General features: G+C 36.0%; 1 protein-coding gene across 1 annotated transcript in view; it reads left to right on the forward strand.

Moving 5' to 3' along the window:
* ZBBX (zinc finger B-box domain containing) overlaps positions 1–23,050 on the forward strand; it is a 103,926-nt gene that overhangs the window by 38,095 nt on the left and 42,781 nt on the right. Inside the window, exons 7-8 of the mRNA XM_060010004.1 lie at positions 12,940–13,098; positions 18,264–18,438. Of these exons, the coding sequence (XP_059865987.1) occupies positions 12,940–13,098; positions 18,264–18,438 (334 nt within the window). The remainder of the gene's footprint in view (positions 1–12,939; positions 13,099–18,263; positions 18,439–23,050) is intronic.

The following is a 23,050-nucleotide window of genomic DNA, read 5'->3' on the forward strand; positions in this document are numbered from 1 at the left end:
TAACAATATTGTCTTTCAGTCTATGAACATGATTTTGTTTCATTTATTTAGATCTCATTTAATTTCCTTTGTCAATGTTTTGTGGTTTTTAGTCTTAAGTTCTTGTGCTTTTCTGTTAAATGTTTTCCCAAGTATTTTATTCATTTTGAAGTTACTGTGTATGTAATTCTTTTCTTAATTTTATTTTCAGGTTGTTCAATGCTAGTATATAGAAATAAAATAGATTTTTGAATGTTGATCCTGAGTTCTGTGACCTTGATGAACTCACTTATTATAATAGTTTTTTTTTTAGGTACCTTGGGATTTTCTACGTAAAGGATTGTATCTTCTACAAATAAAAGTAGTTTTACTTTTTCCTTTCCAACCTAGATGCCTTTTATTTCTTTTGCTTGTCTTAATGTGTTACCTAGAGCTGCCAGTAAATGTTAAAAAGAAGTAGTGAGTGTTTACTTCCTGGCTTTTTTTCTGATTAAGGGCAAAGCATATAGTCTTTCACCATTAATTCTGATGTTAGTTATAGGTTTTATCGTAGACGCTTTTATCAGTTTGAGGAAGTTCCTTTGTATTTCCTGTTTGTTGTGTGTGTTTCCTGCTCTTACTGAAATAATCATGCTGTTTGTCCTTTATTAACATGGCTTATTACAGTACGTGATCTTCAGATGTTTGATTGCATTACTGGGGTATAATTTCACTTGGTCATGATGCATAATTTACATGTTGGTGGATTGAATTTGTTAATATTTTGGGAAGGAACTCTGTGTCTACATTCATGTGGCATATTAAGCTGTAGATTTGTTTTCCTGAAATATGGTTATCTTCTTTGGTATCAGGGTTGTATTAGCCTTATAAAATTCATTTAGAGGTATTTCCTTGTCTGTTTTCTGTAAGTGTTTGTATTGGGTTGGTTTAATTTCTTCCTTAAATGTTGGATATAATTTGCCAGTGAAGCAATCTGAGTCTGGGATTTTTTTCATGGGAAAATGTTCAATTACTAATTCAATTTCTTTACCTTATTATTCTACTTTTCTTCTTTTTCTTGAGTCAATTTTGGTAATTTATGTCTTTCATTGAATTTGTCCATTCAGTCTAAGTTGTCCATTTGTTGGCGTAAATGTTTCAAATTCCACTATAATCCAGAAATTACTGTAGGTCTATAGCGATGTTTCTTATTTCATTATTGATTTGTTAATTTGTATTTTACTCTGCTTTTTTTCTTGGTCAGTTTAGCTAAAAGTTTATAAATTTTTAAGTCTTTCCAATTTTAGTTGCCTTGATTTTTTTGCAGTTGTTTTTATTTCATTGATTCTACTCTGATCCTTATTTTGTTAATTCTACCTCCTTTTGAACTTTTTTCTTTTCTTTTTCTACCTTCTTGAAGTGAAGCTTAGATTATGATTTTAGATTTTTCTTCCTTTCCAAAATAGCACTGAAAGCTATAACTGTCACTTTAACCACTGCTTTTACTGTATACCGTACATTTCTATATGTTGTGTTTTTATTTCCAGTCAATTTTCTGATTTTCTTTGTGACTTATTTTTCATCCAAAGGTGATTTAGAAATGGGTTGTTCAACTTCTAAATATTTTATTATTTCCCAAAACTGTTTGTTCCCGATTTATATATTTTTGTTGAGATCAGAGAGCATACTTTCTATGATTTCAATTCTTATGAATTTATTAATACTTATTTTATGTGGAGCATATGTCTGTCTTGGAGAATGTTCCATGTGATCTTGAAAAGAATTCGTAATCTGATGTTGTGAGGTTGAGGGTTCTTTAAATGTTATTTAGGTCAAGTTACTTGATGTCGTTAAAGTTTTCCATGGCCTTACTGATTTTCTGCCTAGCTGTTTCATTAATTTCTGAGAAGGAGGTATTGAAATTTCTAATGGAACAGCTAGGCAGAAAATCAGTAAGGCCATAGTGTTAATGATAATGCTAATGATGTTGCTATATATGATTTTATGCTTCTAAAAGAAATTAAGAAAATAAAAGAGAAAATAAATACTTAAGCATCTTTTCTGTTTACTCATGTATTTATGCTTCCAGGCCTCTATCTTTCTTCTGGTAGATTTAATACCTTTCAGCCTTAAAACCTTTCTTTAGTATTTCTTGTAAGGCTGATATGCTAGAAATGAATGATCCTCTTTCTGACTATAAAATTATCTTTGGCAGTTTTTCCTTTCAGCACTTTGTATCATTCCATTACCTTCCGGGTCTCTATTTTTTCAGATGTGAAATCAGCTTGTTATTCATACTGATGTAGCCTTATATGTAGTGAGTCATTTTTCCCTTTTTCCTTTCAAATTTTTCTATTTGTCTTTGGCTTTCAGTAATTTGATTACGATATGTTTTGGTGTGGATCTCTCTATGTTTATCTTTCTTGGGACCTGTTGATCTTTGTGGATTTTTGAAGTGATAATTTTTCATCAAATATGAATATTTGGGGCCCTCATTTCTTAAAATTTTTATGCTCATTTCTCTTCCTCTGATATTCCCACTAAATGTATGTTGGATGCTTGATGCCGTCCCATAAGTCTTTAAAGCTGTGTTCTTTTTCTTTAATCTTTTACATTTTTCTTTTCAATTTAGATGATTTATCTTGGTCTGTCTTCAAGTTGATTGAATCTTCTTCCTTTCATTTCAAATCTATTGTTAGTTTATATAAGTCACACTCAAGAATTTTCACTTGGGTTTTTTCTGTGATTTCCATTTTTTAATCAGCGCTTATATAGATCTCATTTTCAGGATCATTCCATTAAGTGTTTGTCTGGTCCACTGCTCTTCCCAACTGGGACCAAAACCTCAGACTGTCAGAACCGAAGGTTTTCCCCATTCATTTATAACCAAATTTTCTAGTTCACTGATAATGCCAATGTAACTTCAAGACTCTGTCCTCCCCTGGCAATCAGGCATACTCCCTGTTCAGCAAGGCCAGTGTTGCCTTAGTAATTGACAGACTTGGGAAGGGACATTTAGTATAGGAGTAGCCCCATGCAGGGAAGCCTTACACTTTTACTGTTCTTCATTAATTTCAGCGTAGTTTTTCTTGAATAAATATTTCTTAATTTGTTTGCTTTTGGTTGGTTTCCAGAGTTCTGAAATGGTTTTTAACAAATTTATCCAGTTTAGCATTTGTTTTATGGTGATAGAATTATTTACTGACCTCTTCATTATACCGTCGTCAGAGGTCTATTGAATTTGGCAGGAATTCTATTTTCTGGATATTTAAACTATTTACCTTATTTACAGAGAAATAGTATGCTATCATGATCTAGATAAAATGATAGCAGTCATCTGAATGCATTTCTTTATGTCATCACTCTGCTAGGTGTTTTTCTTAAAAGATATGTATTCACAACAGCCCTGCAAGGTAGAGATTGTCTTCATTTTACAGGTGTAAACATTTAGGCTTAGAGAGGTAAATGATTTGCCCTTTTGTGCTGTTATTAATAGTGCCACTTATTTTGCCTGTGTTGACATTGACTCAGCTTGGGTATAAGGAATGAATGTTCAAATGGAATTTTTAGTCATTTTTATCTCAGTAAGTCAGTTAAATTAGATTCAACCAATATTTCTCAAGTACTTACCAGCATCAAACAATGTTCTAGTTGCAAAGCATGAAGGACAGGGCTGCAGGGAGAATTTTATATATATGTGTGTGTGTACACATTTATATATATGACATGGTCCCCCCTCTCAAGGAATCAAGGAATTCATCATCACAAAAGAGAAGATAGATATTTTCAAACAACTGTAACACAGCTGACTAAGTGTTCTGACACAGTGATTCTCAAACCTTAATGTATGTTAAATTACATATTAAACTGCAGATTCTGATTCAGTGAGTCTGAGCGGGACATAGATTTCATATTTTTAGCAAGCTTTCGGGTGACGATGATACTGTTGATATATGGATCACACTGAAAAGCAAAGCTCCAGCATAGATGTAAGCTGGGAGTTATAAGAGCACCCAGAAGACATGAGGTTTTTTTGTTGTGGTTAGTTAAGGAAGAAAACATCATCTCAAAAGGATAAACAGTTTGCTCTTGGAGTGATGTCAACATCATGGTAACATGAGATGCTCTGTCTCTCTCCTTCAGTCTACAACTAGTAAAACATCCATAACTCAGCAAAGCTTCCTCTGTCCAACACACTAGGATGCCAGAGAGTTCCACACATCTGTACATCTGGAAGTGAGTGGACTGGAACACAAAGAAGAGGCAGAACTGTTGGAGCATTGGAGGTGGTACCCATGATCCCAGCCTGCTGACCATGGCAGGTGATCCCACAGCCCCAGAGAACCCAGTAGCAGAGCACATAACTCCAGAATCCCAACTGCAGTGGCACCCATGGTCACAGGGGACCAGGCAGCAGTGCTGGCGGCAAGGGCCCACAACCGTGGTCCCTCCATCCTTGGTGGGTGCCTGTGATTCTGGCCTCCCCTTACCTTTGGCAGTGGCATCCTTGAACCTGACAACCCCAGATGCAGCAGGGGTACTCTTGACCCATGCTACTTTCCCCACAATCCGGGTGACCTTGGATGCGGTGGGGTGTCCACTACCCTGGTGTCCCCAGTGGCAATGCTAGCAACAGCAGTGACACTGGCATAGCAAGGCACCAGCAACCCCGGAGACCCAAACAGTGACAACTTGGATACTGAGTTCACCTCTGACAGAGGCAGTGGAGGGTGGGAAATGCCCATTCTCAAATATAGCCAGAGGCAGCTCAGGTAAGAGAAACCAAAAACTTGTGCTGTAGTGCCACCTACTGAAAAACAAAAGAAAGGCTTTTAATATATACCAACTTGTTTAACTGTTAGAATCAAAGCTATAAAGCTTTATCTAAATAAGACAGGTGTTTGCTACTTCAAATGCGCTGGCAGAGGAACAACTCCTCAAGCACCATGAAAAACCATGATAACACAGTATCATAAAAAGAAAATGACAATTCTCTAGAAATCGAACTTAAAGTCATAGAATAATACAATCTAACTGATAGAGAATTCAAAATAGCTGTCATGATGAAAGTCAGTGAGTTACAAGGAAACTCAGAAAGACCATTCAAATGAGCTCAGGAATAAAATTAATGAACAGAGGGAATACTTTAGCAAAACCGAAACTCTGAAAAACAGAACAAACAAAATCTAGAGCTGAAGAACTCAATAAATGAGATGAAGAAGGCATTAGAAAGCACTGGAAATAGAGACCATATGGAAAAAAGAATTAGTGAACTCAAAGATATAAATATAGAAGTGATTCAGGTAGAAGAGAAGAGAGAACTAAGACCTTTTAAAAATGAAGAAATTCTATGAGAACTATCCAGCTCCATTAGGAAAGGCAGCATAAGGATAATGGGTATCCTAGAAGGAGAAAAGAGGGAGAAGGGAGCAGAGAGTTTATTTAAAGAAATAATAGCTGAGAACTTCCCAAATCTGAAGGATCTGGAGATACCAGTCCAGGAAATTAAGAGAACACATTATTATTATCTCAGTGCAAAAAGACCTTCCTAAGACACATTATATTAGAACTGTCAAAAGGCAATGATAAAGAATTTCTAAGGCAACCAGGAGAAAAAAGATAGTAACTTACAAAGGAACCCCATCAGGCTATCAGCAGAAACTCTACATGCCAGAAGAGAGTGGAATGACATTCTCAAAATATTGAAAGATAAAATCTGTCAGTCAAGAATACTCTACCCAGCAAAGTTATTTTTCAGATATGAAGGAGAAATAAAGCATTTACCAGACAAACAAAAGCTGAGGAAGTTCATCACCATTAGACCTGCCTTACCAAAAATGATAAATTAATTAGGTTGTTAAACAATTATAGCATAGAGGTTAAAGAGGAAAAAGCAGTAAAAATAAGTATAGACACTTCAATTTGGTTACAAACTCACAACATAAAAATGGATAATTTGAGACAACAAAAACATATAAAGGGGAAGAGGACAAGCAAATGAAGATAATATGCCATCAATAGAAAAAGGACTATTTTATCTATGAGACTTTTATATAAACCTCATGGTAACCACAAAACATAAATCTAGAGCAGAGGCATAAAATATAAAACAAGAGGAAACTGAAAAACATTGTAGGAAACTACCAAAGTAAAGTGGCAGACAGAAACACAAGGAAAAAGAAACAATGGAGATATAGAGAAACCAGAAAACAAGATAAAATGGCAGTACTAAGTCCTCATCTGTCAATAATCATCCTAAATGTGAATAGATTGAACTCACCAGTCAAAAGACACAGAATGGCTGGATGGATTAAAAAACAAGAACCAACTCCATGTTGCCTCAGGAGACTCATCTCAGCTCTAAAAGCAGACATAAGCTTAAAGTAAAGGGATGGGAGATGATATTCTAAGAAAATGGTAGCCACAGGAAAGTAATTGTAAACATACTCATATCAGTTAAAATAAACCTCAAGCTAAAAAAGTAACAAGAGACAAATATGGACATTATATAATGATAAAGGGAACAATTTATCAAGAATATATAACATTTATTAATATATTTGCACCTAACATAGGAGCACCAAAATATATAAAGCAATTATTAATAGACCTAAAGGGAGGAATTGACAGCAACACAAAAATAGTTAATAGTAGGGAACTTTAACACCCTGCTTACATCAGTGAATAGATCATCCCAGTCAGAAAGTCAACAAGGAAACAGCAACCTTAAATGAAACATTAGACCAGACAAATTTGATAAATTTATACAGAACATTCCATCCAATTGCAGCAGAGTACACATTCTTCTCAAATGCACATGGAACTTTCTCAAGAATAGACCATACGTTTCAGCACAAAACAAATATCAATAAATTTAAGACAATTGAAATCATGTCAAGCACCTTTTCTGATGACAGTGATATGAAAATAGAAATTAATTATAAGAAGAAAGCTGGAAAAGTCACAAATGTATGAAGACTAAACAGCTTGCCAATGAACAACTGTTGGGTCAATGAAGAAGTCAAAGGAGAAATAAAAAAATACCTGAAGACAAAAATGAAAATACAACCTACCAAAATCTATGGGATGCAGCAAAAGTGGTACTATGAGAGAAGTTTGTAGCATTACAGGCCTGACTAGAGAAACAAAAAACCTCTCAAACATTCTAACCTTACACTTAAAGGAACTAGCAAAAGAAGAACAAATGAAGCCCAAAGTCAGTAGAAGAAAGGAAATAATAAAAATCAGAGTGGAAATAAATGAAATAGAGACTTTAGGCAATAGAAAAGATCAATTAAACAGAGGTCATTCTTTGAAAAGATACAGTTGACACACTTTTAGCTAGATTCACTAAGAAAAGAGGAGGTTCAGATAAATAAAATTAGAAACAAAAGACTAAAAATTACAATGGATACTACAGAAATACAAAGGATCGTAAGAGAATGTTACAAATAGATATACACCAACAATAGGACAACCTAGCAGAAATGGACAAATTCTTAGAATCAAACAATCTTCCAAGACTGAATCATGAAAAAATAGAAAATCTGAATAGACCAATCACTAGTAAGGAGATTGTAACAGTAATCACAAACCCTCCAAAAAGCAAAAGTCCAGGCCTAGACAGCTTCATGAGTGAATTCTACCAAACATTCAGAGAAGATTTAATACCTATCCTTCTCAAACTCTTCCAAATATTTGAAGAGGTGGGAATGTTTATTTTACAAGACCAACATTACCTTGTTACCAAAAACCAAACAAGGACAGCACAAAAAAATAAAATTACAGGCCAATATCTCTGATGAACGTAGATGTGAAAATTCACAACAAAATATTAGCAAACCAGATATAATACATTTAAAGGATCATGCACAATGATCAGGTGGCATTTATTCCAGGGATGCAAAAATGATTCAACAGTCACAAATCAATCAACATGATACACCACATTAACAAAATGAAGGAGAAAATCAAGTAATCATCTCAAAAGATGCAGAAAAAGGACTTGACAATATTCAACACCCATTTATGATAAAAACTCTCAATAAAATATGTAGATAAGTAATATACTTCAAAGTAATAAAGGCCATATATGACAGATTCACAGCTAACATCATACTCAATGATGAAAACCTGAAAGCTATCCCTCTAAGATCAGGAACAAGACAAGGATGCCCACTCTTACTACTCTTATTTAATATAGTATTGGAAGTCCTAGCCAGAACAATTAGGTAAGAAAAAGAAATAAAAAGCATCTAAATTGGAAAGGAAGAAGTTAAACTGTCACTATTTGTGGATGACATGATTTTATTTACAGAAAACCATAAAGACTTCATTGAAAAGATATTAGAATAATAAACAATAACCATAGATTTGCAATCAATATGAAAAAGGTTGTGTTTCTATACACTAGCAACAAATTAGAAGAGAGAGATATTAAGGAAACAATTCATTTACCATTGCAATAAAAAAATAAAATATCTAGGAATAAATTTAACCCAAGGAGGTGAAAGTCTTGTGCATGAAAACTATTAACAATAGTGCTGAAAGAAATTGAAGAAGACACAAACAAATGGAAAGATATTCTGCAATCATTGGAAGAATTAACATTGTTAAAAATAACATATGAGTGATATATTTTTCACATATGTAGGAACTTTTAAGTATGATAAAATAGCATGTAATAGTATTGTGGTGAATTTCTAATCTTAATGATTCTGTTAAATTTTATACCTCTTAGGGGATAGATGGCTTAAGTTTGTTGTATAATTCTACTCTTATAGAATACTTTTAACTTTGTTGCTCAGAAGTTTTGTTTTCTCAAAGTTCATGTAGCCCTCCAATTCCCCTCTCTCCTGCAATATGTCGGTGAGATGAGTGAAAGGAGTATCTCTATTCCTCCCTTCAATGTGCTAGTGCTTGGTCAAACATGAAAATAAATAAGCACAATAAATGTAATTAAAAACAAGAACTCAACAATCTAATCTCTGCACAAGCAGTTGTATATATCAATGTTATATATGAAAGTTGTTAAGAGAGTAAATCATAAGAGTTCTCATTATAAGGAAAATTCTTTTTCCTATTTAATTTTGTATCTATATGAGAAATGGATGTTCACTAAACTTATTGTGGTAAACATTTCACGATATATATAGTTTTTTTAAATGGAAGGAACAATGTTCATATCCATTATTAGAGATACAATTGAATAATTTTAAGTTGCAGAAAGTCAAAAGTAAACCACATTTTCTGTGTTAACATAATTTGGTAGGGAAAAGGGATTAGGCTGGAAGAAGGAAGACCTTGATTCTAACTCAGGCCGCAGCGTTTTGTATCCACAGTAATGGGAATCACAGTTCTGTTCACTTTCCTTGTAAAATTCTTTTAAGAATGAGAAAAATAGAGTATACATATATACTCTAACAACCAAGAAGAGTAATATTTAAATGTCGTGGGAAAAAAAAATTCACATTTATTGGCATTTTATTTATGTTGAATTAATGGAATCTTAAGACATTTAGATATAGCGTTCCAATTTATCAGTTATTCATGATATTTATCTTATTTTTTAGCACTAAATTTATTTATTTGTTTGTTTTTGTTTTTGGCTGTGTTGGGTCTTTGTTGCTGAGCACGGGCCTTCTCTGGTTGTGGTGTGCCGGGGCTACTCTTCCTTGCGGTGCGCGGGCTTCTCATTGTCGTGGCTTCTCTTGTTGCAGAGCGTGGGTTCTAGACGCTCAGGCTTCTGTAGTTGTGGCATGTGGACTCAGTAGTTGTGGCTTGCAGGCTCTTGAGCACAGGCTCAGTAGTTGTGGCGCACGGACTTAGTTGCTCCGCGACATGTGGGATCTTCCCGGGCCAGGGCTCGAACCTGTGTCGTTGTATATATCAATGTTATATATGAAAGTTGTTAAGAGAGTAAATCATAAGAGTTCTCATCATAAGGAAAAAATTTTTTCCTATTTCTTTAATTTTGTATCTATTGGCAGGCAGATTCTTAACCACTGCACCACCAGGGAAGCCCACTAAATTTAATTTAAGAATAAAATCATTTTTTTGGCCATTTAAGGGTCTCTTAATATGCTACCTAAAACTGTTATAAAAATTACAGAATCATTGATAGCAAGATTCATTTTAGGACAGAAATAATCTTTGTTCTGTGCTATTTAAATATGTATATATATATTTGAATGTTAATTCTATCTTGATAATTTTATATAAAATACTATTGTTTTTTGATACTTTTAAAAATATAAAATATAAACTAGAAGTTTTAACCACCTTTGAAGTCAATAGTACTTTATTCTAGGGAATTTAAAATCAGGTTAAATTGGATTACTTCTCTTAAAAAAATATTTGTTAAAATGCAGATGTTTCTGGAAAAATGAAACATTACCGTTGGCTTAATTTCCTTTTTTTTCTTGATAAATCAAGTTTATTCAGGTTTAATTTATGAACAATAAAATCACACATTATTTCTGTGTCCACATTGTTTAAAAATTGTGGTAAAATACAAAAAATGTAAACATAACCATCTTAACCATTTTTAAGTTCAGCAATGATAAGTATGTTCACATTGTTGTGTAAAATGCACTCCTTTGAAGTGTGCAGGTTGATTAGTTCTGAAAATACATTACAATACACTTGTGTAACCTTCAGTATAAATAAATACACAGTATTTCTATCACCCCCCAAATGTTCCTTTGTGTCTCTTTATAATCTCCACTAACCCCAAACCAAGTAATGTCCTCAAGAAAACAACAGGTGCTGGCAAGGATGTAGTGGAAAGGGAACCCTCGTACACTGTTGGTGGGGATGTAAATTGGTGCAGCCACTATGGAAAATAATATGGAGTTTCCTCAAGAAATTAAAAATAGATCTACCATACGATTCAGCAGTTCCAGTTCTGGATATATAGCCAAAGGAAATTAAAACAGGATTTTGAAGAGATAGATACACTCCTATATAGCATCGTTCACAATATCTAAGATATGGAAACAACCTAAATGCCCATCAATAGGTGAATGGATAAAAAAGATGTGGTATATATGCACAATGAAATATCATTCAGCCATGAGAAAGAGGATATCCTCTTGCCATTTGTGACAACATGGATCGACCTTGAACACATTATGCTAAGTGAGATATGTCAGACAGAGAAAGACAAATACTGTATGATATCCCTTATATGTGGAATCCAAAATGTCAGACTCATAAAAAACAGCAAAATGGTGTTTACAGGGGATGGGGCCACGAAGGGGATAAGACTGATGTTTAAGGGTACACACTTGCAACAAGTGGTAAATAAGCCATGGAGATCTAATGCACAGTATAATGAGTATAGACAACAATTTTGTATTATAAATATGAATTTCTTTTAAAAATAAGGACTGCTTAGGTCTGTAAAGGCTTTTTGATGCTCTTTGGGAAAATTTGGAGCAGATGCCATCGGTTTGTATATGGACAGCAATATGTGTGCATAGGTCACTTTAGTCACTTTTCATAGATAAATTTATTAATTCAGTATGAAGTAACACTAGTTAATTTGGTGTTCACTGATTTATTCCAGAATCAGATTGCAGTGAATCTTAATAGATTTACTAAAGATCATAACTGGAAAGTAGTCTTAGCTATTTAAATAGGTAGCTAGATGAAAATTTTAAAATAGGCACATTTTCATGGGAGAGTATAAAATAATCATTTCTGATCCCTGCTGAAGTTTTGCTCTATCTTGAGAACATTTGCTAAGAAGTAAGACCTATTACTTGTGTTCCTAATGTCAGGTTTTCAGAGAGTCTCCGAAGTGTCTGCATCTTCCCTCTGGAGTTTGTTTGGTTCAAGCTCAGATGGGATCCAGAATCCTGCAGGGTCTCCTTGGGCAAACCAGGCTTATTGCTGATGGGAAGTCCTTTAGAGAATAGGGCCTTCCTGAGATTTGCCTGTTCTTTTCCGGCTACTCTGAAGGCACTTGAAAAGGCTTTTTGAATTCTTGTTTCCCAGTTATTTATTTTAATTCTGTAATTCTCCCTCTCCCTCCCCCAACACCTTATTTTTATGTTATTTTGCCATATGCTATTTACCAGGCACTGTGGTAACCACACAAAGATTGAAGAAGACATGATGTTTTCCTTCTGTGAACTTTTATGGTGTAGACAGACATCAAAAGATGATATAAAATCAATACTGTGTGGGCTGGTAGGGATCTCCTCAGTGTAGAAAGAGGGTGCAGAGAATGGGCGCCTCATGCATCTGTGGGAGGGCGGCAGGGAGAGGTGCCTGGACCCATGGGAGTAACTTGGGGTGAATCTAGAAGGAGAGGTAGGAGTGTGCCCAGCAAAGAAGATAATAGAGGAGGGAGGGCCTTCTTGGTAAGTGAAACTCATGAGCAAAGGCATGGCGAGAAGAACAACTTGGAGTTTGCTAGGGCACTTCTGGATGTGCACTTTTGAGTAGTTGATACCTTCTAAAGATGTTTTATCACCAACAAAATACTCATTACGGCTTATTCAGGCTCCCGCTAGATTATATTTAGTTCTTTAGCGGGATGTGCGCAAAATAGCACACCTACCTATTTAGGGTCGATATAGTGGAAAGGCTAGGAGTCATTAGAATTATACACACCTGGGGTCACTTCCCAGCTCTGCCACCCACTCACCATGTGACCAAGGGCAAGTTATTTAAACCCTCAAAACTTTCCTTTCTTTATCCCTAAAACAATGATAAAAATAGTTATGCTTTAGAGTTGAGGATTAAATGACATGTTTTTAAGATACTTAGGATAGTATGAGCTCAAACTAGCCCTTCAGTAGATGGCAGCTGTCACTATTATATGGTTGATGTAAATGGCAATTTGTATTTTTAAATACTAAATAAAATGCATTGAATTTTATTAGTCATAGAATAATGAAAACAGGATTTAATATATCTAAATTAGTTAAGCTGACATATTAGGCTTTTTATTCCTATTTTGTTTACTTATAGGCAAAATCTCAAATATTATCCAATGTATTGGATGTTGCCCATCAGTTTATAAAGAAGGTTAATCCGGATGAACCCAAAGGGGAGAATCATTCTACAAAAGGGATTAGTGAAAGTCAGCATAAAACCAAATCTCTTCTTCTTCAGGGGAGCAGCTCTGAGGTAAGCTGAGGAAAATATAGTAGACATTTGCTGTCATACATGATCATGGAAACTGTCATTCATATACTCAGCTAGAGCTGTAGAGTTTTGGAGATTATTTGATCACATTGTTGGTTAATATGAATTTGTTTTTTTATTAATCAGAAACACTTTCACTGTAAAAATCCTTTTAAAGAGATTGCTTTGAGTTCTCTGGCTACTAGTTTTTTGATGAATGATCCTTTGATCATATTGCTTTCCAGGCATTTTCACCACATCAGGAAATGAATATTTGGGAGAAATATAAAAAAAAACCCACAATGCAATATAACAATTTTATATTAATCAGGATCTCAGAGAGGCTAAAAATACAAAACCTTGCCAAGTGTTTTAGGTGACAGGCAATTTCACAGTTATTTAAAATCAGATTTATACCAAATTGTGTGGTCATTCAGATTGATTACTGATCCTATGATGATAAGCTTTCATCAGCTCATGTTTGTGTTTTAATAATAGACTTGTTGTATTGATTCTTTAGCAAGAAAGAAACTTCCTCAAATTTTGATCCTTGTAATTAATAATCCTCATTCTTTTAGATGCCACTCGCCTTTTCACTGTAGTTCAGAAATAGTAACTTGGTCAGAGTCACACAGCTTGTTACTTTGTGACAGAATCAGACTTGAACTTCAGTCCCGTGAGTTCCTAACCTTTGCTCAGAGAAAATGAAAGAAAACAGGCTCTATGGTAGTAGGCCCTCTTTACAGCGGAGAAACTATACTTGAATTGTCCAGGAAGGTTAGCAGTTTGGCATGAATTTCACTAATAGACCTGCCAAGGGTGCTTGTGAATAATCACTGAATGAGTTACAGTCTTATTAGAATAATAATGTACTGAGGACCGACTATGTGCCAGACAGCATCCTACATATTTTACGTGTATTATCTCTTTTTACCCTTTTAAATTTTTTTTCAGATGAGAAAATAGTGGCAAAGCGTTTTTTTTAATTGCCCAAGATATCATTGATAGTGGAACTTCAGCTTGAACCCAGGCCTTATGACCCCAAATTACCTGCTTTTAACCATTACCCAGAGGCTGTGGTTTAAGGGTTTCTCCTTCATGCCTGCCATTTTATCTAATTTTTTTTTCATTTTATCTAATTTATCCTACCAATAAAAATAGTGATAAATCAACAGCTAACATTTATTAAACACTGTATGCTAGGCTTAATCCTTTAATTGCTTTATCTTATCCAATAATCAAAATAACCATATAAGTTTTACATTATTATCTCACTTAACAGATGAGAAAGCCAGAGAAGATTTAAGTAACTAGCTCTACTAGAAAGCTATAGAGCTACTCTTTTGCCTGCTCTTTTAATCCCTAAAATAAATGCTGCCTCTTGTCCCCATTGGTAACTGTGTATGCTGTATAGACCCTCCACCCCTGGTCTTAACTTAAAGCCATTAATTCAGTGGTTTCATCCAGGAATGCACATTATAATCAACTGGAGAAACATTAGAGAAACACACATGACTGAGTTTAGCATGTCTCTGGGTGGGTCCAGACGTGTGGTTTTAACACCTGCTCAGTCATTCTGGTGAGTGGTCCTGGTTGGGCATCCCTGCTGTTGACCCTCAGGTGTGCACCTGTACACAGTGCACGCACTAAAGAAGTATCCCCCTCATATGCTTGGTAGTACTCTGTGCTGAAGAGCAGAGGTTCTCCAACTGCAATAAGCATCCGAATCACTGGGTAAGTTTGTAAAAAATGTGCATTCCTGGCCTGCCACTCAAACTTCGATTTTTTTTACATCTAGGTTGGGCCCAGGAATCTGATTTTTAATTGGCTTACCAAGCAATTAGCATGCCTGGAAGAGTCAAAATGGTGCTAAAGCCTGGTATCTGTCTTAGGACTTTTCTTATGGATTCAAGCCAGTGGATATCCTTGGAAATGGGTGCAGTTCATGAAAGAACTTTCATTTTAGAGACTGAAACCTGGGTTTGAAATCCTGACTCTGGTTTTCTAGCTTTGTAACATCGGGCAGTTTACTTTAGCCTTTTGATCCTCTGTTTCCTTTTCTGGAAAGTGGGGATATTAAAACGTATTTTGTGGGGTATCATGTAGCCTAGAGGGGTAATGGATGCACAGCATTGGATTCCATATGCTCCTTCAAATTTCCTAGCCCCTGTAGAATCGGGCAGGGTCCTGATGTGCTCTGAATGGAAGTGAAATATGACAGTTCTGAGCTGAAACATTTAAGAGCCAATGTACTATCCTCTGGCTTTTTCCTATCCTGCCACCGCTGCGTGGAAGCCAAGTATTCCATAGGCATAGCTGTAAAATGCAAATGTCTCTGATTCATTGCTTGGAAAGGAGCTGCCCTGGAAAGCTGCTAGAATCACCAGAATACTTAACTCATTTTGTATTAAGCACTGAGTTTTCAGTGCATCTTCACGAGTGCAGCATACATATACACACGCATTCACATATTGCTTACTGAGTACCTGTAAATACCTTCCCACCTACTTCTAAGACAGAGGTATTTCCAAACGAAATTCATCATGTCTTCTCCAAAACCTATGGATGTTACTGTTGGTGGCAGCCTCTCTTCTAGCTTTCCAAGCCAGCAGGAACATTTCTTTTCTTTTCTTTTTCTTTCTTTTTTTTTTTTTTGGTACGCAGGCCTCTCACTGTTGTGGCCTCTCCCGTTGCGGAGCACAGGCTCCGGATGCGCAGGCCCAGCGGCCATGGCTCACGGGCCCAGCCGCTCCGCGGCATGTGGGATCTTCCCTTCCTGGGGCACGACGAACCCGCGTCCCCTGCATCGGCAGGCAGACTCTCAACCACTGTGCCACCAAGGAAGCCCAGGAACATTTATTTTCTACAGTCATTTCTCTTTCTCCTTTGCATATCCAATCAGTTACCACATCTCATCTTAAAACCGTCGGAAAACTCTTGAATATTTGGTCACTTCTATTCTTATTGTTATTCCAAATACTGAAATTAGCTTTTGCTTAAAGTGCAGAAGGTCTATTAAGTGAAAAGTGCATTTTCTTCTCTCCCCTTCTAGAAGCTAATGATTATTCTACTTTTGTATGTATGTATTTCTTAACACAAATATTAGTATGTTGCATACTGCTCTGCAAACATGCTTTTTACACTAAACAGTAGTTTTGCTCTCCATATAAGTGTATTCCACAGCCTTCTCATTCTATATAGTGGTTGTAAAATACTCCATGTATTGGATATAAAATAACCTTTAAACTATGTTTTCTCTGATAAGCATTTATACTGTTTTGTCTTTTGCCAGTATAAACTATAGTATAAAAATAATTCTGAAAAATATTGTTTTGCATATATATGAGTATATCCATATGATAAAATCCTAAAATTCTTAGGTGAAGAGGGTTATGCATTTGTAATGTTGATAGATATTGAGAAATGGATGTAAATTTTAATTGGTTTCCTTGCATCCAAACTCACTGTTCTCCAATTTCTTTCTCTCCCACACTACTGTGTGGGACTCTTCAGTAGCTACTGGGTGGGACTCTTCAGTAGGTTTGCATTTCCAATATGTTTAAGTGTAATTTTCTCTGGATGGCAGGCAGGATCCTTTACAATCTGCCCCTACTTGTCTTTCCACCCTTTATATTTTCTCATATCCCACTTTTTGCTATAGCAACACAACTGCATACAGTTCCATGCCACTGTGTTCTTTAACTCCATGCCTTAACATATATACCATTCTCTCACTCTGGAGTACTGACCCTGCCACTTTTTTGTCCATAGGATTCTTGTTTATCTGAGTTAAATTCCTGCTCTTTGCTTCTATTTCTATTTCTGTGTTTCTGTGTCAACGACTAGCATAGTGTCTGTAGGTTCCAGATGCTTTTTGTTTATACTGAATTTTATATATGCATACATTTAACGATTTTCTCTCAATTGTCCTCTGACAATCTGCCTGGTTTTTTGCAATTAAGGGCTGAACACAGAGGATTCTACTGTTGTATCTAGAAGATACACATGGAGATTTAGCAATTTCATCAGTGTAGGTAATCCACATTTGATAATTCAGCATTGGTGAGGAACTTATTTTGCTTTAGTTTCCTAATTTGGCTGTTTTCTCTGATTCACTGGATAACTGCCAATTCCTACCTTTATTTTCTTCTGTGTGTTCACAGTGGATCTATATTTTGTACGGAATTCATCCTTTCCCCCCGTCATTACATTGAGAAGCAGGCAGTGTTTCATCTGCATTCATTAATTTGTCCATTCATTCAGCTAACTTTTAATGAGCACCTACTTTGTGCCAGGCACTACTCTTGGCACTGAGGAAACAGACAACATTCCTGATCCTATTAACATTCTAATGGGGAGAGACCAGCAATAAACAAACATGTAGAGTAAATTCCCATGGAGATAGGTTATTGAGAGAAAAATAAAGCAGATAAGAGATTGGAAAGTTGGGGAGAAAGGGGCTTTGTTTTTAGGGTCATCAGTAGCGTCATCACCTATTCTCTGAGTAGGTGATGTTTGAGCCAAGACCGAGTTAAATGAGTGGAATGGCTGTGTGAAGATATGAAGAGGGACCATTCCAGACTCTGGATATAGCTAGCACAAGGCCCTCGAGTGGAATATGCTTGATGAGTTCCTAGAGCTGAAAGAAGATAAGTTTAGCTGGAGCAGAGTGAATGAAGGGGAGAATTAAAGGAAGTGAAGTGAAAGGCAGGGGCGTGCAAGGTTGTGTACAGCCTTGTAAGTCCTAGTAGGAACTGAGGGTTTCACAGGGAGTCATTGGAGGGTTTGGAGCAGAGAAGTGACATCAGATTTACATGTTAAGAAACTGTTCTTTCTGCTGTGGGGAGGTTGCAGGGAACAGGCGACTGGAGAAATAGGATTAGATACAAGGTTATCACTGCTTTCCAGGGAAAACACTGGTGGATAACTTAATGATAAACCCTCAGTCCTGTAGGCTCTAGTTTTAGTACTTTCTGAAGAGACCGTTTAAAACTGTCTATAGTTTTAAAGAAATCAGTAAAGCACATAAATAAGTACAACTTAAAAACATTCTATTCTAAGTTTAAAAATAATGTGTGATTCACAGTGCTCAGTAATTAATGCTACCTGTATTGTAAGATAGAAAACATTTAGTAAAGCATACTTAGATACACTATTAATTGTTTTAGGTAGAACTTTCAACAACAAAAAAAGAAGAATGTACAAATACAGGAGATAGGCCCTTGTGTGAAGGGCCATTTGTTGAACAAGCTTCTGCCCAATCCTTTCAAGAAGTTCTAAAGCAATGGAGAACTGGGCATCATGATGACAATGAGAAACAGAAGTTACATGCAGCAAAACCAGGTACCGCTTTTTTTTTTTTTAAATAAAATGAATGCTTTAAAATAAAGCTGAATTTATTTTATCTCCATTCTCCATGAATATAAATGCAGTGTTCAGAAACACTGAAACATTGGGATAGTAGTTTGATATAACTCTTCAAAGGAGTAGTCACTCTATGACCATTGGTTTAGTGGTTTAATATTTATAACCCCCTGAATTGGGCATTGGGGATATATTTGCCTTTGTTTCCTACGTAAATTCAGGCTGTCAAATGAATAGAGAATTCGATTCTCTCAGCTCCTCTTCTAGCAGAAAGTTTTGTCAGAACAACTATTCCTATATTGAACTGTAATTACAACACATAAAACAGGACGATCTATGAGATGAGAGGAATAGAGAATTTTCTTGTATGTGTCTTGAGAAATATATTTCAGGGACTGCTGTGAAGTTCAGGGGGATAATTAATTTGTCTTTTGTTTTTCTTTCTTTTTGAAGAAATATTTGTTTTTATTTTTCCTTGGTAATTTTCACGCCCATATTCTAGACATTGAAGATCTGGATGACCGAAGTGTACAGTGTCTTCTCTTTGTTTCCCAGTACCTTTTGAGGGAAATCATACCTTTAGAAGTATTCAATTTATTAATTTTATTACTCAGAATCTTGTTGAGGCTTCCAATTGCTTTTCATTAAAAATAAAGTATCAGATAATAAACTTAAATCATGTAACTTAGTTGACAGCATTCAATTTTATGATTTTTATTTCATTTTTTTCCCAGTGAAGGACCTCTCCTGATTAGTCCTCTTTTGTAACATAGTGTAATTCCTAATGTCAAGATATCACACACCTTATTCCCAAATAAAATCTGATTTTTTACTAAATAATGTTCTCTCTTTCAAATATTTTTCCTACATTTGTTCATGATACATCAATTTTGTTAATACTTCCAAGACTTTATTTGTATACCCTGTTTTAGCATGTACATCAACATAACTCTCATTGACTATGTTATTTTATGTGCTCTTTTATTTGTGCTTTCACATTTTGATGTATTTTTTACTTTTTTACTCTGAAAAGGATTAAGTCTTCTATAGAAATACCTTTTTGATTGTCCACTTTGAAGACATAGTATTTAAAAATAATAGAAGAACTGATATGTTGTAGCTTTCCTCTATAGGCTGAAGATTGTGGATAAAGATGCTTAAATGGAATTGAACTGCCTGATTTCAAAGGAATCATGGAAACCTGGAATAGTAGAGGCCAGATGTTGGCATATCATTATCAAAGTTATAGTGGAAAAATTACCAAAATAAGGGGCAAGGAAGACTAGTAATTAGATTGTTTCAGTTCACAGAGATCTGTGGTACTAATTGGAGTACATAAGAATGAAAAAGTTTGTATAGACTCCTGTTTTTCCTATCTGAGTAGAAAATTTCCATCCTGACGCACAGAGACCCAACTTGAGCTACCATACTGGGGATTCAGAGTTTATTATAAAGTTCTCAGCCCTAAGCCACACCACAGATCTAAAGCCCCTTGAGGTCGAGGCTGGGTCCTTTTGCAGGATTTTGTAGTGTGGTCACAGGGTACACTATGAATCTTCCTCTAAGCTTTCACTACAGAATTTATGGCTATTTACCAGGATAAACATGCACTGAGGAAAGGCAATGCCCAGACCTTCAGAGGGGTTATTAGATTCTGGGTCTGAACTGACAGTTAGACACCCTGGAGACCCTAAGTACCACCATAATCCACCAGTCAGTCTTAGAGATTTATGGAAGTGGAATGATAGATAGAATCTTGTCTTTATTCTGTCTCATAGTGCATTGGAACTGTGGGACCATTATGTGGTTATTTTTCCAGTCTTGATTCTTGGAAACGGATATACTTAGTAACAGGAATAATGCCTGTGTTGATGGTCTGACCTGTGGCATGAAGGTTGTTATGGTAGTATGTAAGTAGAAGACCCTAGAACTGTCTCCCTCCCTTGCCAATGTCCATGCTAATAAAATACCATGCCAGAAGCAATACCTGGGGATTGCAAAGATTAATGCCAGCATCAAAGACCTGAAAGATGCAGGAATACTGCTTTTTATTATATTTCCATTTACCTTACTTATTTGGTACAAAAGCCAATGATCTTGGAAAATGACTACAGATTAGAGTAAACTTGATCCGATGATGATGATACAGGTCACAGTTGCTTTTCTGGATGTAGTGTCTTTGCTGGAGAAAACCAACACATTCTCCATGGTTGGAGGAGGGAGACAGCTATTGACCTAGCCTAGGGGTTGATTTTTCTGTAAAGTGACAGATAGTAAATATTTTAAGCTTTGAGGGCCATTCAGAAGGGCCATACAACTTTGCCACTGTATCATGAAAGACAATATATAAACAAACGAGTGTGACTATTTTCTAATAAAACCTTGTTTATGGATACAAATTTGAGTTTTACATAATTTTCACATGTCACAATATATTATCCTTCTTTTGATGTTTTCTCAGCCATTAAAATATGTAGAAACCATTCTTAGCTTGAAAGCCATACAAAAGCAGTGGGCCAGATTTGGCCCAAGGGCTATAGTTTACTGCTCCTTGACATATCAGATGTATTCTTTTTTATTTCTATTAATAAATATAGCCAGAGATCGTTTGATATCATATGGGTTACAGTATACCTTCACAGTCTTGCTTCAGACCTACATTAGCTCTCCAGCTTTCTAGCATTATATAGTCCCAAAGAACCTTGATTGTCTTGCTGTTGCACAAAAGCTATTGCCCATTAGATTGATGGCATGATGCTAAGTGGATTTTGTGAACAGGGAGTATCTGTTACAGAATGATTATATTGGACCCTTTCCATCATGGGTAGGGCAGTAATTTGTCCTCATGGGAAAAGCTACATATTTCAGAAAAGGATTTGCCTTCTCTTCCTGTAGTGTATCTGCCAGCAGAAGCTTTATTTGTCACTGTGGTGTCTTACACAGTGAGTGTCTTAGATCAAGACACTCATTTTATTATGAGAAAGGTATAGGAATAAGCTCATACTCATGGAATTCACTCTTCTTACCATGTGCAGCACTATCCAGCTAGCTTGATAGTTTTGTGGAATGGCCTGCTGAAGGTTCAGTATGGGTTCCAGCTGAGAAACAACATCTTGTGAGTTTGGGGTGCTTTTCCTACAAGGGGCTCTATATTACATGAAACTCCGGCAAAACTTCCATTAAACTGGAAGCTGAGACTACCCACTGCCATTTGGGGCTCATCAGCACTGAGTTAATAGTCAGGAAGGGTCACTGTACTGACCATGTTGTTTGAGCACAAGTATGAAGGAACAATTAGATTGTTATCATGCAACAAAGAAAAGATAGACTTCATCTGCAAACCATTCAGTGGCATACTTAATTTTTCTGTGTCCAGTAATAATGTTCATTGGAAAAATGTGGCAAGCCAATGAAAAGAGGGCTTCTATGGTCTTGAATCTTTTGAGAATGAAGATTTTAGTCACTCTACCAGGTAAAAGGAGTTGGCAGACAGTAAGGTAAACAGAATGGGTGGTGAGAGAAGGAAGCTATGATAAACAAATCAAGGTAGGCTTCAAAACCAGCTACAAAATGAAGAACGATGGCAGCTAAGTTTTATATTGAGTAATTGTTTTTTTTCTCCTCTCTTTTTCCTGATACCTAATATGACACATACTACTGGTATCTAATATTTAAATTTAGTTGGGAGTATCACTAAATTGAAATCTCCCTCTGATACATAGTGGCTGTAGAACTTTGTGTTCCCTGTGCTTCAGACATGAGTTAGTTTTGTTTTGTTTTGTTTTGTTTTCAGAGGAAGAGACAGACAGACAAATGGATGCTTAGATGCAAACTAAGTAGACTCTGTCTCTCCGGATCCGTTCTTTCCCATTTCTGCCCTACTCTGTGCCCCTAGAGGTTGATCCTTGGAGGCTGCATCACATGAACTCCCTTGTTCTCTGGCTTCTGGTTGGGTTTGACCAGTTGGAGACACTAGCAGAACATTGAAGGGTGAGAAGAAAGAGGTAGAGGTATTCACTCTCCCTCTCCTTTATGTGCTGAGAGTTTGCAGTTACTGCTTTGTCTGCATATATCATTAGCTCCACTCAGATGACCTTTCATCCACAGCCATTGCTTTCCATGACTACTTACAACACTTGCCTTACTTTATCCTCTCAAGCCTAGGGTTGGTAACAGTTCTCCACTATTTTTAGTGTCTGAGTGCTTCAACATCACTTGTTCCCTTAACCTTAACATGATTATAAGTTAGTCCCTTCATTTGATCTTCTTCAAATTACCCCTTTGAGTTTTTTCTTTCCTGTTAGAACCCTGACTGATAATTAAAAAGGGATTTCTAAGAAGCCAAGATTCAAGTTGAAGGCTAGAAAATGAGTTGGAGAGTGGAGACAAATTAGAATGTACAAAGGCTCCATGGTGAAGAGAGCATATCGTGTTAATGGGACTGAAGGTAGATGTGCATGGCTGGACCTCAGAGAGCAAGGTTGTAGCACAACAAGCTAGAGAGGAATTACATTTAGTGGCTTGGAAAGACAAGGCTACAAACAAGACTAAGTGTGGCATAGATATAGGAGGAAAGTTGGTGAAGTGTATT

This window comes from Delphinus delphis, chromosome 4 (genome assembly GCF_949987515.2).
Source record: "Delphinus delphis chromosome 4, mDelDel1.2, whole genome shotgun sequence".
NCBI lineage: Eukaryota > Metazoa > Chordata > Mammalia > Artiodactyla > Delphinidae > Delphinus > Delphinus delphis.